This window comes from Brachypodium distachyon, chromosome 1, assembly GCF_000005505.3.
Source record: "Brachypodium distachyon strain Bd21 chromosome 1, Brachypodium_distachyon_v3.0, whole genome shotgun sequence".
Classification (NCBI taxonomy): Eukaryota; Viridiplantae; Streptophyta; class Magnoliopsida; order Poales; family Poaceae; genus Brachypodium; species Brachypodium distachyon.
Window position 1 is genome coordinate 32,122,754 of NC_016131.3, and position 14,109 is coordinate 32,136,862.

General features: G+C 44.0%; 2 protein-coding genes across 2 annotated transcripts; both read left to right on the plus strand.

Annotated features, from left to right (window-relative positions):
• The first annotated feature begins 227 nt into the window (after nt 1–227).
• Nucleotides 228–10,471, plus strand: LOC100834777. Its single transcript, XM_003563596.4, has 14 exons — nt 228–705; nt 994–1,585; nt 3,017–3,941; nt 4,077–4,154; nt 5,012–5,083; nt 5,178–5,282; nt 5,377–5,526; nt 6,543–6,728; nt 6,795–6,874; nt 7,451–7,523; nt 7,596–7,697; nt 8,197–8,308; nt 9,760–9,844; nt 9,926–10,471. Exons 1-14 carry the CDS (start codon nt 378–380, stop codon nt 10,104–10,106), a joined length of 3,069 nt encoding a protein of 1,022 aa, XP_003563644.2. The 5' UTR covers nt 228–377; the 3' UTR covers nt 10,107–10,471.
• Nucleotides 10,472–10,877: 406 nt separating this feature from the next.
• LOC100831493 (coatomer subunit beta-1) lies at nt 10,878–14,083 on the plus strand. Its single transcript, XM_014896570.2, is given in 2 exon segments — nt 10,878–13,628; nt 13,631–14,083. Coding segments are annotated over 2 exon segments (1,320 nt in total). The 5' UTR covers nt 10,878–12,721; the 3' UTR covers nt 14,044–14,083.
• Nucleotides 14,084–14,109: the final 26 nt, after the last annotated feature.

The window sequence follows — 14,109 nt, forward strand, 5'->3', positions numbered from 1 at the left end:
GGATGATGGTTGCTAAAAAAATCTTACTCGGTGAGTATTTGAGTATTATGCGCTCTTCCAGATTTTATGCACTGTGCAAAAGGAGAAAAAAAATCTGTGCACATAGAGAACCTCTATTAACCGTTCATTTTTGTACCTTTTGCACTGACACAAAATAAAGTTTCGATGTTTAATCAAACGTGTTTCACCCAAAAATCTGCACTCTACACCTTTTCCAAGCGCGGATGCGAAAGTCAAAACCCAACGGCTTTCCCCACCTTTTCCTCCCCCTGTCACGGAAATTCGCCAACTAAAATTTGTTTCCCTCCAAAACCCGCATCTCCCGTCCTATTCCGTTTTCCCCACCATTTCGAACGCCAAAACCCTAGCTCCACCCCATGGACGCGAGCGGCGGGGTCGTCTTCCCGTCTCCGGCGACGGAGGACGAGACGATAGCGCGGAAGCGCTCCCGCCGTGTGAGTTTCGCGGACACCACCAACGTGCACTTCTTCGAGCGCGACGAGGACTTCGAGACACCTCCGGAAGAGCGCCCCGCTTCTCCCTCCCCCTCCCCGGGAAGGCCGCTCGCAGGGGACGCGGCGGAGGGCGACGATACGGAGGGAGAGGAGGAGTTCGTGCGCCCGCCGTTTGGCTTCCTGGGGAATGTCGATGTCGGTTCGTCCTCCCCCGGCAGCGCCGCTGGATCCATCTCCTCCTTCGACGGAGGTAGCCTCCTCCTTTTGTTTGTATATAATAATTTTGATTAGCTTGTTTGATTTTATTACGATTTACGAGCCAACATTTGTAGGTTCTTACAAGTGCTGCATAACTGTTGGTTTATTTGAGGGTTAATTTCTAGGCTCAGGTTCTTGCATTTTTCAACCCGATTTTGACAAATTATCCATGGCTCTAGATTAGCCCTTGTGTTTTCCTTGTTATTTGTTAGCTACTATGCTGAATTATTCTATTCAAAATTAATGTACCTTCTTACTTGCGTGCTCGTTGTCTTGACAGATGGCAACTTCTTTGGGGTCGTGTCAACGAGCTTTATTCAATCGGGGAGACCATCAGATTCTGGAATGTCGGAGGATGATGGCCATGATGTGACTTTGGATTCTCGCACTTTCTCTATGCATTTCAACAACGTTGTTCCTCCAGATGATTTTTCAGCCCACTCAGCTGGAAGTCTAAGGATACTCAACTCGGAATCTACAACACCACTAATGGACTTGACTGGATCCCAGTCTGTAAAATCAAGTACTGGCCGGGATGCATTGACTGACATGAGTGTGTGTGCAGACAACCCTGAACGCTACGACTATACTAAGTTGTCACCCACATTGAGCAATTTACTGCAAGAGGCCCAGGAACAGAAGTCTACTAAAGATGGCACTGATTTTGTAAATCCTGATCATGCTTTGAGTCTGCCTGCATCGAAAGAACACATGGAAGAAAAAGCATGCGTCGATATGTCTTTTGATGAGCTTGGCACTGTTAGCTCCCTTGAGGGACACATCTCTATCTGTAATCCGGCATGCAGTAGCTCTGATCTGATTCAGGAAGACGATGCAATGATTGCTGATATTCATGATAAATATCAGACCAGGTATTTGCCAAATTTATTTTATTTTCCCTTTTTTCAGAAAAGCACCCCATACATGATATTACTACTATTCATAAATATTTGGCACCAAAATTGTGTTATTAAAAGTTTCTAAATATTGTTTGGTTGTCTTACTTACAATTTTGGTTGAGTTAGTCTCAAAGTGTGCTAATGTAGCTATCTATTGGTTAGAAATAGCTGAAAAAAACGTCTATGCACATAAGGTTTCATGATGCACATGATGTGGTATGTTGACTAGCAGCTTAGTCACCTGGTGTCAGTTAAGAAACGTTTGCGGTACAAGACATGTTTATGCTAACTAGCTAAATACCTGTGTATTGCTTCAGATAAAACGAATTAAACTACTCATTATAGATAAATTAGACTAAAAAACTGCTATTATATTTGTGTTATTGGTTAATGATTTTATCCAACTTTGGTGAAAAACATCATTACCATCTCAGTTTTTTGCAATAGAATTACTATTTGCATTAGAAGGAGGTGGAACCTGTTTTTTTATATTACAAGGAGGTGCAGTGACGGACTGCCTCACTGATTGTTTTTTTTATAAGAGTAAAGACTATGGTGCTTGGGCTAAGTGATGCAAGAACAATTAGCTTGTGAGAGTACATGCTAATTTGAGGGGTAAATAGATTGGCCAGAGTGAAATAACAAGAGAAGCTTAAGAACCTTTGGTGTGATCAGGTTCTTGTTGGAATTCAGTGTGTTGACAGACTTGGTTTAGTCCTATTTAACTGAACAACATAACCTTAGTATGTTGCCTAACGTGAGAAGTACTTCAAGTAACCTCTTACCGTTTTATGCCACATAACAGCACAGTAACAAAAAGGTCCACTCTATCAATACTCAATGGGCAATATATGACTCAAAGTTTTTTTCTTGTCCGATGTTCATATTGCTACCTTATGATATATTGTGTTAAACCACTGTTCTACCAATAGTTTAGTTTGATCATGACTCCATTTGCCCTAAGAATTATCATTTAAATGAGTGTTTTCTGATGGCATTTTGTTTTATATGTACCAAAACTTCAAATCTTCTTGAGAATACGAAACATGATAAGCATAATGGTTTACAGAATGTTTTTGTGATGTTTTGTACCCTAGACGTTCTTAGTGACCTCTTGGGCGGGTCAATACCTGAGGACTGAAGTTGACCTTACTGGATTGTTCAATTGGTTGTGGTATCTAGCATCTAGTAGACTAGTACACTGTTTCTGTAAATGTCGTCCGTAGCAGTAGTTGGGGCCAGTTATGCAACGGTAGGATGTTGAATATAAGTTAAAATCATTTACAAGTTTTTGTTTATGTGTCATGTTCCTCATAGTTTATTGAGATATGGCCCAAAGGTGATAATTATTTGACTTACTGACCATCCTTGTTTTGGTACTTACCTGATCTTTGGATTGCATAGGTTGCAAGAGAACTGCAATGATGACCATATATCTCATCCTGACGCCAATACTGTAAAAACTCCTATGTTACTCTCTCCACCTCCATCATATGGATCCTTCATGAGTAATATTGACTTACAACCTCCTGTATTGGATCAGCCATCAAAAGATCAACCAACTGGAGCAAATCAAATTGCAAGTGCTTCCATTTTGTCTAGTGCAGTTCCTACCTTTTCACTGAGTGATGCCGAGCAGATGCACCAGCAAAATCAAAACATGAATTCAGAAACTGGTCTACTTACTCCGAGAATACCAGTCCAACCGTTGCAACTTACAAACGGCTCTGTATCGTCCCTACGGTCCAAAAGGCAGCAGCTCTTCAGTCCTATTGCTCCTTCCCCTGAGGCATGTCCTTTGGGGAGTGCGTTCTTAAAACATGGTAAGAGAATTTCAGCCCTAGATCATGTACTGAAGTTCAGGCTTCATGAATCACCTCATAATCTCCGATTACCAATGATTGAGAGGAATGAACTTGTTCTTGAACCAAATAACACATTCAGCAAAGCTGGAGATCATGGCTCCACCGTATCAGTTTCTTCTAATTCTGTTGCACCACAACAGCTGAAAAAAACTGTCCAGACTTCTATTCTAGACGCTCCTTCGAGGCAGGAACTAAATGAGGCCACTGAGGTTCAGGATACTTCATGTGATGGTAGTCACAAATGCAGTTCTCCTCTGGATTTAGATGGTAGTCGAAGAAAAAGGAGCGCTGAAGAACATGGCTTCGCTGAACAACAGTTGCATGAGAAAAGAGCAAAAGGACCAAGAAGCCCAATAACAGCAGGGAAACAGCTTCCTTGTGTATCTTTGTCTTCTCGGATGACAGAAGAAAATCAGAGTGCGGCCAGTGATAGTGAACAGTCATTAAGTGATGATTGGAACAAGGTAAGAAACTAAAAATTGCTTTAAACAGTATCAAAAGTTCCACACCTCTAGCTAATCATTTTTCTTTCTCTTCAGAATGTTTGAACTTTGAAGTTACTAGTTTCTAAATAAAATCTAACTGTTTTCTTCATGTAGGTAGTATTCACTATATCTAATTCGATAAAGCAATTGCAAATTTGCCCAGCATCTATGCGTAAGCTTAACCCACAACAGGTACACATTTTTCCTGTTACTGGACTAAGTTCTTTTCGTTTTCTTGTTCATTCCTTTCCAATGATTGAGAGACCCTTCCAGCACTGAAGTTGTCCTATTTTGCTTTAGTGTGATGTGCCTCAATAATTGGTCCTAGCCTGAAGATGGGATGGGAGCACATTACTTTGACTCAAATTTTGTTTCCTAGCCAACTTTGCTAAAAAATAGTTATGAACTTTGGCATGACTCTTCAAAGTTTACTTTACCAGATGAAAATCTAGTGCATTGTTAAAATATTCTCATACTCAGCTTGTTTGTATTGAATCTTGATCAAATATATCAATTGTGATCTTTAGGACAAAACCTTGGCTCCACCTGTCCTTGGAATCTTGTAAATGATACTCTATTCATATGTTTGAAATGCATTGTCTTTTAGTTCTTAGGAGTATTTAATGTGGCATTATCTTGTGTAATAATGAATACACAAGGTTGATTGTAAAAGGTAATCCAGGATTCTTTCTATAATCAGATGACCACCATTCCTTCAAACATTTCTATTTCATCGTCAAAACCAGAAGCTACAAATATCTGAGTGATTCCTGTAGCAAATGTACTAAACCAGTGCTGGCAGACTTTTGGTTTCAGAGACCAGTTCGATATGGTATACCTGCCTATTTGGAGCTTGAGTACAGTTGCTAATTATTTCAGAATCTACAGTTCTCCTCTGTGAAATTCTTTTTCATGCAAAATGACTTCGATTTATGATATGTTCAGTTCAGCATTTCAATCTATTGATCCAGGATCCAAAAATGTCACATGGATCTATGGAGAGTGAGTTTGTTGTATCTTATGTATTTTCTGTTTCTTTTTTAACGTAGCTTGATATGTTAGGAGCTATGCTGGGGAAGATTCATGTGGCTAGAAAATATAAGAGGCTTTCTACTGCTGTGGTATGCTATCATCATATAGTTATCATATTTTCTGTTGCTGTTAAGAATAACCTTCCACTTATCTAAGTGTTGTGTCTTTTTTTTCTGAACTCAGAGGATTCAAGATTCCAGACTAGCTGAGGCAAGATCTCTCCATGACAAGCTTTTATACGAAAAAGCGAAACTGCAAATAAATCATGCCAAGCTAGATAAATTGCGGGTAGGAATTTCTTCATCTTCTTTTCAGCCCTTTTGATGGCTTATAAGGTGCAGTGCAGTAAGCTGTTAGCTACTCCCTTTCTGTTTTGGTGCAGAATAAGACACAGTTATGTCAAGTTGGAATTCAAGAATGCTGCTATCTGAAATCAAAGATTTCACAGCTTCTTCGTCTGACAGCTGGTGCTGCACAAATGAAGGGCAATCTTCTTCACGCAGAAACTTTGATCAATGCCAGTGACAGACAGGTACTACACTATGCTCTAGTGCAATTCGCATAATTATGGTCGTATTTATAGTTTTAGCTCTTTCCACCTTTCTTTTCTTGTGGCATTTTTATACGAAAAAAATGCAAAAGCTTTGCATCTTGGTGCATTAATAGAAAGAGGAGTTTCCTGTTAGCTACTCCCTTTCTGTTTCGGTGCAGAATAAGACACAGTTATTTTTAGACCAAAACCCATTACAGGGAAGCCCTTCTAGCACTAGATAAGGTATGCACAGCCAGGCTTGTCCCAAGTTCAGCTACTCCAGCCTGTGTCCAAGCACGCGCTTCCTCGCTGATAGAGCTCAGCAGACACTGCACGTCAGGCTGATCGCCGTTGACAATTTGTGAATTTGGGTGGCTCGGTGCTTTCAAAGTCATTATGCTGTCAGCTGAACGATCGACGACGTGCTTTTACGGAGGGGTCCCAGGACGGAGGGCACGACAGAGCACCACCATTCAGTGAAGTCATTGCTGAGCTGTGGGGCCTGCACAGTAGACCCAATCTAGCCTGGCCCTCATGCCATGTTTGCTGGAGAAAAGCGCACCACAGAGGAGGTGCTGCATGGTCTTGCAGGCTTGGTCGCAGAAGGCATATAAGTATGCCAAACCTTTAGGCATTCCTTTCAAATGACCGTGTTTGTTTCATTTGCCAGTACTGGAAGATGCCGTCAACTAGATAACTGCAAAAGATCTGACATTTGGCAAATGTATAAATATTCTTTATTCAGTTGCTGTAGTGATTGATTGAGCTGAATCTGAATGTATTAGTTCTGGGCTACCAGTAGTAGTGTTTTTCTTTTTTGCTAAAACAGTGCCACTACCACTTCTGCCGCTCTTACTTCCATTTTCTCTCATTCTGGTTTATCATTTCCTTTTTCATTAGTTCAGTTGCTTATACTTCTTAGTTTTATAGCTGCAAAAATATAGTACTTGTGCCCGTGCGTGCATATATGTCACCCACACATACATTAATGGGGAACATATCTTGGGTTTCCCCAGGAAGGACATGCTAGGATAACTGAAAAGAAGCTTGTACTCGGCATGATTCAACAGAAGGTGGAGGACCTAAAGAGTTTGCTTGAACATTTTTGCAACATTAAAGGAGATATTAGTGAAGTCATCAGGGTTTCTAAAAAGCAGTTGGAGATGAGAAATCAGTGTCAGATCATCAACCAGCAAGCATCGGTATTGGTGCATGCCTTGAATGTACTATATATACTTTTCTCCATTGTGTGACTTGTTTTTTTTCAGCTCTGGGAGTTGAATGACATTTTCGAAAGGGAAAATAAGCGTGATGTCATTCTCAACTACCACAATTTGCTGTTCCAAAGGTAGTCATTCTTATAATCACCTTCCTATTCTGCATACTTTAGCAACCACAATTCCTCATCCACTCTGGAACAGTAAACTACCAGGCCATCTGGTACTCATTGAGACCAATTACTGGCTTTAACTGGTTCGATGGGCTTGGAAACTCAAACCTGATGGTCTTGTCTGGTATTAGTGAACGTAAATGGACTTGGCAAGTTGCAACTCTTATATTTACTGTGTCTCAGAAGAATAGCTGTACCTCTATTCCCTCCGATCCTAAATTGTCGAAATATTACATGTATCTAGACGCTTTTAAAAAATAGATACATCCATATTTGGACAAATTTGAGTCAAGAATTTAGGATCAGAGGGAGTACAATTTAAAGGCTGCCTTTTACTGGCCATAATTTTGTGCGACTAAAATAAGCCCCACCTCATGGTGATGGTGTCTAACCATGAACCTGGCCTCGATTAGTTCAAATTCTGTACGTGCCAATGATTGCCAGTTTCACAAAACAATGATAGCAACAAACCAGTGACGGAAAGAACTTGTCCTAGTTATCACGTGTCTTACTTGTTGTATTACTGTTTGACAGGGTCATCTTAAACATCAGCGATATGTCAAGCATATTTGTGAATAACTCGCTGAGTGGAACCAAAATAGAACAGGTGGGATGAGCAATTCTGGTCCTTTTTTTCTTTTGTATGTAGGAAATCTCATTATACTGTAATCTTGGTCAGGCATTTCCAAATTTGAATGCATCTGTGGCATTCAGTTTTGTTTTCAAAGCTGAGGAGAACCAAAGTGTTAGTGACTTGAGATCCTTGCAAAAGAAGACAATGGTAAGTTTGCCTTCCTATGAAATTTCTTAGCTGTGAGACAATTTTGAGTATTTCTTTTGCGTAAAGTTAAAGTATGCCTATTAATACCAACAACCTGCATGTGAATTGATTTTTTGGCATGCCTTAAAGCAGACATTGCAAGTTATCACCTTTTGTATCACATACATGATACATCATGCACACATTATCTTATGGGATTACAGAAAGTATAGGCTGCCATTCTGTGATTATGCCTATAATACTTTCCCACGCCAGTTGTATCTATTTGAGCATGGAGGCACTTAGCTTTTAGTTTTGGAAAAAGAAAATCAAGATACTAGGGATAAGACTGATTCGGTGATTCCCATAATACTTCGGAATAATGGCCAAAGTAAGTCTTGAATCTAATAAGATGGGTGGGCTTACAATCTTGTGCAGCCATCACCAACAGCTATGTCCTGGAAGTAGCACTGCAGAATTCTGTTTACTGAAGGCTAACGAGCCTTATGTATTTTTGCAGGAAACAAGTTTGCTTCTGGGTAACCTTGTTGATGTCCTAGAAGAAATCGATTATGCTAAAAGGGAGTTATTGAATCTGATCTCTGCAGATTTTGGTGTGGACTCCCAGACAGGTCTGCTCTCTATCCCCTCCCTTTTGTATTTTCCATGGTTCAAAAAAGCGTTTAAAAGAGTACGCTTACGCGGCGCTCAGAGCGGAGCGGTGGCAAACCGCGTCGATTAACCCCTGAGCGCTAGGTTGAGCGCTAAGCGCGATTAAGTGCCACGCTTAATTTTGAGCGTCCGCTCCCGCGCGCGGAAGCGTTGCTTTTCTGCAAAAGCGTTGGCGAGCGTTCGGTCTGAGCAGGCGGGAGACGTGAAATTGGGGGGCTGGAGGGAGGGAAATTGGGGATTAGGATGAGGCAAACCCATCGGCCACTCCCACTCCATGCTCGCGACACAGAAGAGAGAGCCGGCGGCGCCATTGAAGCTCTCGGCCACCGGTCCAGATCCTTCCGTGCCGCCGGCAGATCCTCCGACGCCTTCATCCCCTCCTCTTCCTCCACGCGTGCGTCCCCTGTCCTTGATTCTGTCACTCCAGATCGACGACCTGCTCTGCTCGTCCCCTGTCCTGTGCGTCACTCCGTCCAGAACTCCAGATCGACGACTGCCTCAGGTCTTCCTCTTCCGTCCAATTCGTCCTCAGGACAAATTCTGGGAGAGGATTCGATGGAGGCAGAGAGAATTTACTATTTTGGGAGAGGATTCGGTGGTAGAAGGAACCGAGAAGGAAGAAATGCAGTGGCCTATGGGATATTTTGAGGGAAGAGATAGATACGGAGTAGAGAGGAAGAAGGCAGTTGGGTTATTTTTCTGTTGGGTCCCATCTTCAGAATACCATGAGTCTTAAGCATTGTAGACCTTAGATATGTCGTATGCGTGCCCAGAATTGGCTTATGTGTGTCTAGAATTACATTTTTATGAATTGTCAGTACAGTTTCCGTACAAACGCTTAAGCGCCGCTTAATTTCGCTTAAGCGGTAGTTCCTCTAATTGCTGCCTCACCGATCGGTTAATGCTTACCGCTTTTTTGAACCATGGTATTTTCAAAGTGATGTGCTACAGTAGTAAATTCATAAACATCTTTTACTGACATATCAGCACTGCTAGAAATTTCAATCCGTGACCATAATAATCACAACAAAGTGGGCACATGCACGACTACTTTCAGACAAATCCTCAAAGCAATAGCTAGCTCCTAGACCGCAAGTGGGCAGATAGTGCATAGGTTTTAAGCATAATTACTGTTGTCAACACGTCGAGATGGGTGGGGATGTTTCCATGTTGTATAGTTGAAGGCACAACTGAAACGTCGAGAGAGCTTTATTTGATGTAGACTGCAATGGCTCCTACATAGGTAAGAATCTATATGATAGTGATACAATGACAACTGTCAGTCCTTTGGAAGTTAACTAATGAAAGTTTCTAAGATTCATAAATATGAACTCCGTCGTAGATCAATTCTGCCCAGCTCTAGTGCACTCTCAGTCGAGTAACCACGTCAAATCTGTACTGTTTCAAGCAGGGCAACTTGGCTTCAGTCTCCGCTTCATCAGTTGCAAGAGCACCAAGAGGGTTGTTTTCTCCATTGACATGACAGACCTGACCCGGTTAGTTGAGCGAAACCAGAGCATATATCTCTGCGTTGCTACACAATTTGCTTACAATGCATCTCTCTTAATTTGGAACAGCGCGGTCTACCCGTCTGAGCCATGCGAGCTACCGATCAAGGTGAGCCAAGCTGAGACAACGCTGTCACAACCAAGCCTGGACAAGCTTACGGTCTCCATAAGAGACCTCCAGCCAGGTCGCATGTTGATCCTCAGGCTATGCCGGATGGTTTCTCGGTTAGTTAACTCATTACCAGGCTGACCCTTGCTCACCGGACTACCAAATCGAGCAAATCTGATGGACAAGTAACACCGTCTGTAAATACCGCTCTCATCACCTTAGTGCTCCTATTTTTCGTGGATTTTCTGTTGCAAGTGGAGTGGAGTAACTTAGTGCTCCTATTTTTTGTGGGTGTCTGAGTATTCTCAGTCGCAAAAAATTTCTGTTCTTTCGTTCTTTAAACGAACGAACTGTTGCAAGTTCACTATTATGTGCAAGGAATTCATGCCATGTGAAGATCCTGTGATAGTGGCTAGTGGATCGGGACGAATCTAGTCGTAATCATTGTGAAGCCTTTCTATCTGTGCCTGTGCACCGTTATGTAATACAGGTTTGCTATTTCGCAATTGCCTGATATTTTCGTAAATCTGTCACGACCATTGCACGCTACGAACCTTAGAATTACGCTCCCAAAAACTATGCAATTTAAACACAATAGTAGTATTTCAGCTACGGAGTATTAGTCTACGTCAAGCTGTATATCTGAAGTGATGTGGAGATGTAAATGAAGATCAGATGTTAATCAAACGCTGACAAATATAGCCTGCAGTTTAGTCATGCAAGGCGCATGAAGGCAACAGAAAGCGGTCCATAGAGTAGAGACGGAGATGATCTACTGTAAAACAGATGACCACCCCTCTGATTTACGCTTCCGAGCTGCCAAAACGGCAAGCAAATCCGTCCACGCGTCTTCCTGAGATCCACCTCGCCGTCCTCTGTAGAACATGCCGCCGCTGATGCTCTTCCTCTGCAAAGGTTGTCATCGGCGAGGCAGTTCCATGACTACCATCGGAATTGGAGGATGTTGAAGCCACTCTACCCGGAAGAAGAGGCGACCGCCATGCCCATGCTCCATGGGCAGATGATGCCGATGGATTACCCACACCACCGATTCTTAAAACGAAAAAGGGGCCTCCTGAAAAGGAGATCGAAAGGAGCAGGGGGGCGTTGGCACACGAACAAATCACGCAGAAGTAGCAATCTGCCCCTGCATAATATGTGGGCTAAAAACTTCAAGCACAAGAGGGGAGAAACAAGGAGAACAACAGTGAACCAAGCCCACTCCTGCTAGCAGTTTTGCTCCAAATTCGGGCATCCGTAATAAGAGCATAAAAGAGAAACAAGCTATGGTCAGCCAGCCATGTGTGCTCGCAGCCCATCAGAGTTCGATCCTTGAAAGTCGTAATTCGGTGTCTCACTTTGTAAAAATTATATATCTATATACTGTCGGACTGCAATCGCGCAGCTCTTATAGTTTAAATTAAAAAAAAGATGATTTGGGGATGAAAATTTCGACATACCGGGAGAAATCATACATGGGATTTTTATTGAAAGGAAAAGAACAAACCTGGACCAACATAGGCCATGACGAACACATGTGTCCATCAAGATACATGGCACGGTAGGGACACAAACTAGATCCCGCATATATCCGTTTCTAGGAACAGCTCCAAATTTTCAACTCAAACATGGAATTTTATTGAAAGAAAAGAACAAAAGCTGGACCAACATAGGCACATGTGTCCGTCGAGATACATCACACGGTAGGGACAGAAACTAGATCCCGCATATATCAGCTTCTAGAACAACTTCCAAATTTCCAAGTCAAATTTTGAGCAAAGCTTTTGAACTAGCAAATAAATCGAGCGGAATCCCACTTGCATCTACCTACGCAGGGAGTTTCTTGTTTCTTCAATTGTTGTTTTTCTTGAACTTGTTTGACAATTGTTGTCTTTCTAGAACTGAGAATTGTCTTTTTTGGATCTCGAGAGAGGCACGTGTGAAATGAGCCAGTCCAACCTGACAATCAGCGCGAGACGTAGCAGCGGTGGATCCCCGTCTCCCTGTCTTGGGATGGGCAATTCCGATATGCGATGGTTACATGCTTATCGGTACGAACTTTGTTGCTACTACCGGTTCACCGGTTCTTATCAAAACCTAGGGTTTTGAGGTTGAGAGCACAACCCCGTATCTGCCGTCACGGGAGATTTGCTTGCCCTGCCGCAATCTTAGCAGCATTTTTTTGTTTTGAGAACAGGATGGTTGGTTTCCGCAATTCGATTAGAAAAAAGAGTAAACCATATTTATAATGGAGACCGAGCCTAAAAAACATCCTAATGGCATTGGGATTTAGGAGGAACCTTTGGTTCTCCTAGACGTATACATAAGTGTTTAATAATATATGAATTCTCAACACTTTGGATGTGCGACTCCGACTCAAGGTTTTTTTTTGAAACCTTTGAAGATAGAAAAGTTCGTGCAGGTGGTACAAATGGCAGTGTTGATGTTCGAGTCTAATTGCATCTCTTTTTTCTAACATAATTTCATGTTGCAAAAAGATTGGAACCACAAAGATGTTTTCGAAAGATTTCAATATAATTCTTAGTTATATAATTTATTTTGTAGCTTTTTAATATATTGGGTTTACAATCCAAAGCATCGTATGTTATCGAGTTTGAATAAAAAGTCATGAGTGATTTTTTTAAAAGAAAAATTACCTCTTTCCTCTTCCGTGGAAAAAGAAAAGGGAACCTCCCTTCTCTTCTTCGTCCCAGATCCGGTGTCCACTGGCGGCGGCAGGCAGCCAGTGAGCCGCCATGGTGGGCGAAAAGCATTGCACTGTCCTGGTACACTTTGACAAAGAATGCCCCTCCGCGATCAGAGAGATCGAGGCTGACCTCGAGACAGACGCCGCCGCCGCCAAGATCAGCGCCATGAAGCGCGTCATCGCCATCGGCGATGCCTTCTGCCTCGGCCACTTCTTCGACGCCGTCCGCTACATCCTCCCCTCCGAAGACTACACGGTCCAGAAGCTCCTCCTCCTCTACCTGGAGATGGTCTGGGACAACCGCGACCACGGCGGCGTCCTTCCGGTTCTCTCCCGTCACCTCGAGAAAAACCTGAACCACCCCAACGAGTACCTCCGGGGCATCACGCTGCGCTTCCTCTGCCGCCTCAGAGACCCAGATCTGCTCGAGCCCCTCGCGGCCTCCGTCCGCGAGAACCTCTCCCACCCGCACCACTTCGTCCGCCGCCACGCCTTCTCCGCGGTCTACGCCGTCTCCCGCCTCCTTCCCAGCGCCGGCCGGCACATCCCCGACGCGGCCGGCCTCGCGGAGAGCGCGCTCGCCGCGGAGCAGGACGCGGCCGCGAGGAGGAAGGCGTTCAGTTTCCTCCGCACCTGCGAGCACGACCGCGCCGCCGCCTACCTGCTCGCCAACGCCGACCGCGTCTCCGATTGGCCCGACCTCGTCCAGATGCTGGCTGTCGAGCTCATCCCCGCGGTGGTCTGGGACACGCCCGGCGGCGGCGGCGGCCTTCCTAGGTATGCCAAGATCATCACGTCCCTCCTCTCCAGCCCCAGCAATGCCGTCGTCTACGAGTGCGCCTGCGCGCTCATGTGGTATCCCTCTCCGCCTCTGCAAACCGCCGCCGCCAACGCCTTCTGCCAGCTGCTCGCTTCGCTGCACGACGACGATTTGAAGCTCGCTGTCCTGGATCGGCTGCACAGCTCTGCACCTCGCACCGTGATGTGATAATCGTGGATCCTGTCGTCGACGTGCTGCTGCGGACGGCCATGGCCACCCCTTGCCCCAGTGTGGCTGTGAGGATGAAGGTGCTCAGTTTGGTGCTCGATTTGGTCACCCCGCGGAAAGTGGAGGAGTTTGTGTTGTACATCAAGGAGGAAGTTGGTAAGACACAGCCAGGCGAGTACCGACCGATGCTACTGCATGCCATGTACAAATGTGCCATGGAGCACCCACATGTAGCTGGAATGGTGGTGTCCTTCTTCATGGACCTCCTTGGACTTCCTTGGAGAGGCTGGTTGATATGTTCTATCGGATGCTCCCTCCGTCCATATCAACTCACTCAAATTTGTCCAAATCTATTACTATATATAAATTGGAGTTGGTGGTGATGGGTGGGCGCCGTTAGTCCTCCTCTTTCCCACCTGCCGATCCGATCTGGACCAAGCGAGCCGCAC

What these genes read in the sequence shown, in the direction of transcription:
- LOC100834777 (XM_003563596.4), top strand. Translation starts at nt 378, where the DNA reads ATGGACGCGAGCGGCGGGGTCGTCTTCCCGTCTCCGGCGACGGAGGAC. An exon ending in TCATCAACCAGCAAGCATCG is followed by an intron (nt 6,729 to 6,794) that starts GTATTGGTGCAT and finishes GTTTTTTTTCAG; the next exon opens with CTCTGGGAGTTGAATGACAT. An exon ending in GTGGAACCAAAATAGAACAG is followed by an intron (nt 7,524 to 7,595) that starts GTGGGATGAGCA and finishes AATCTTGGTCAG; the next exon opens with GCATTTCCAAATTTGAATGC.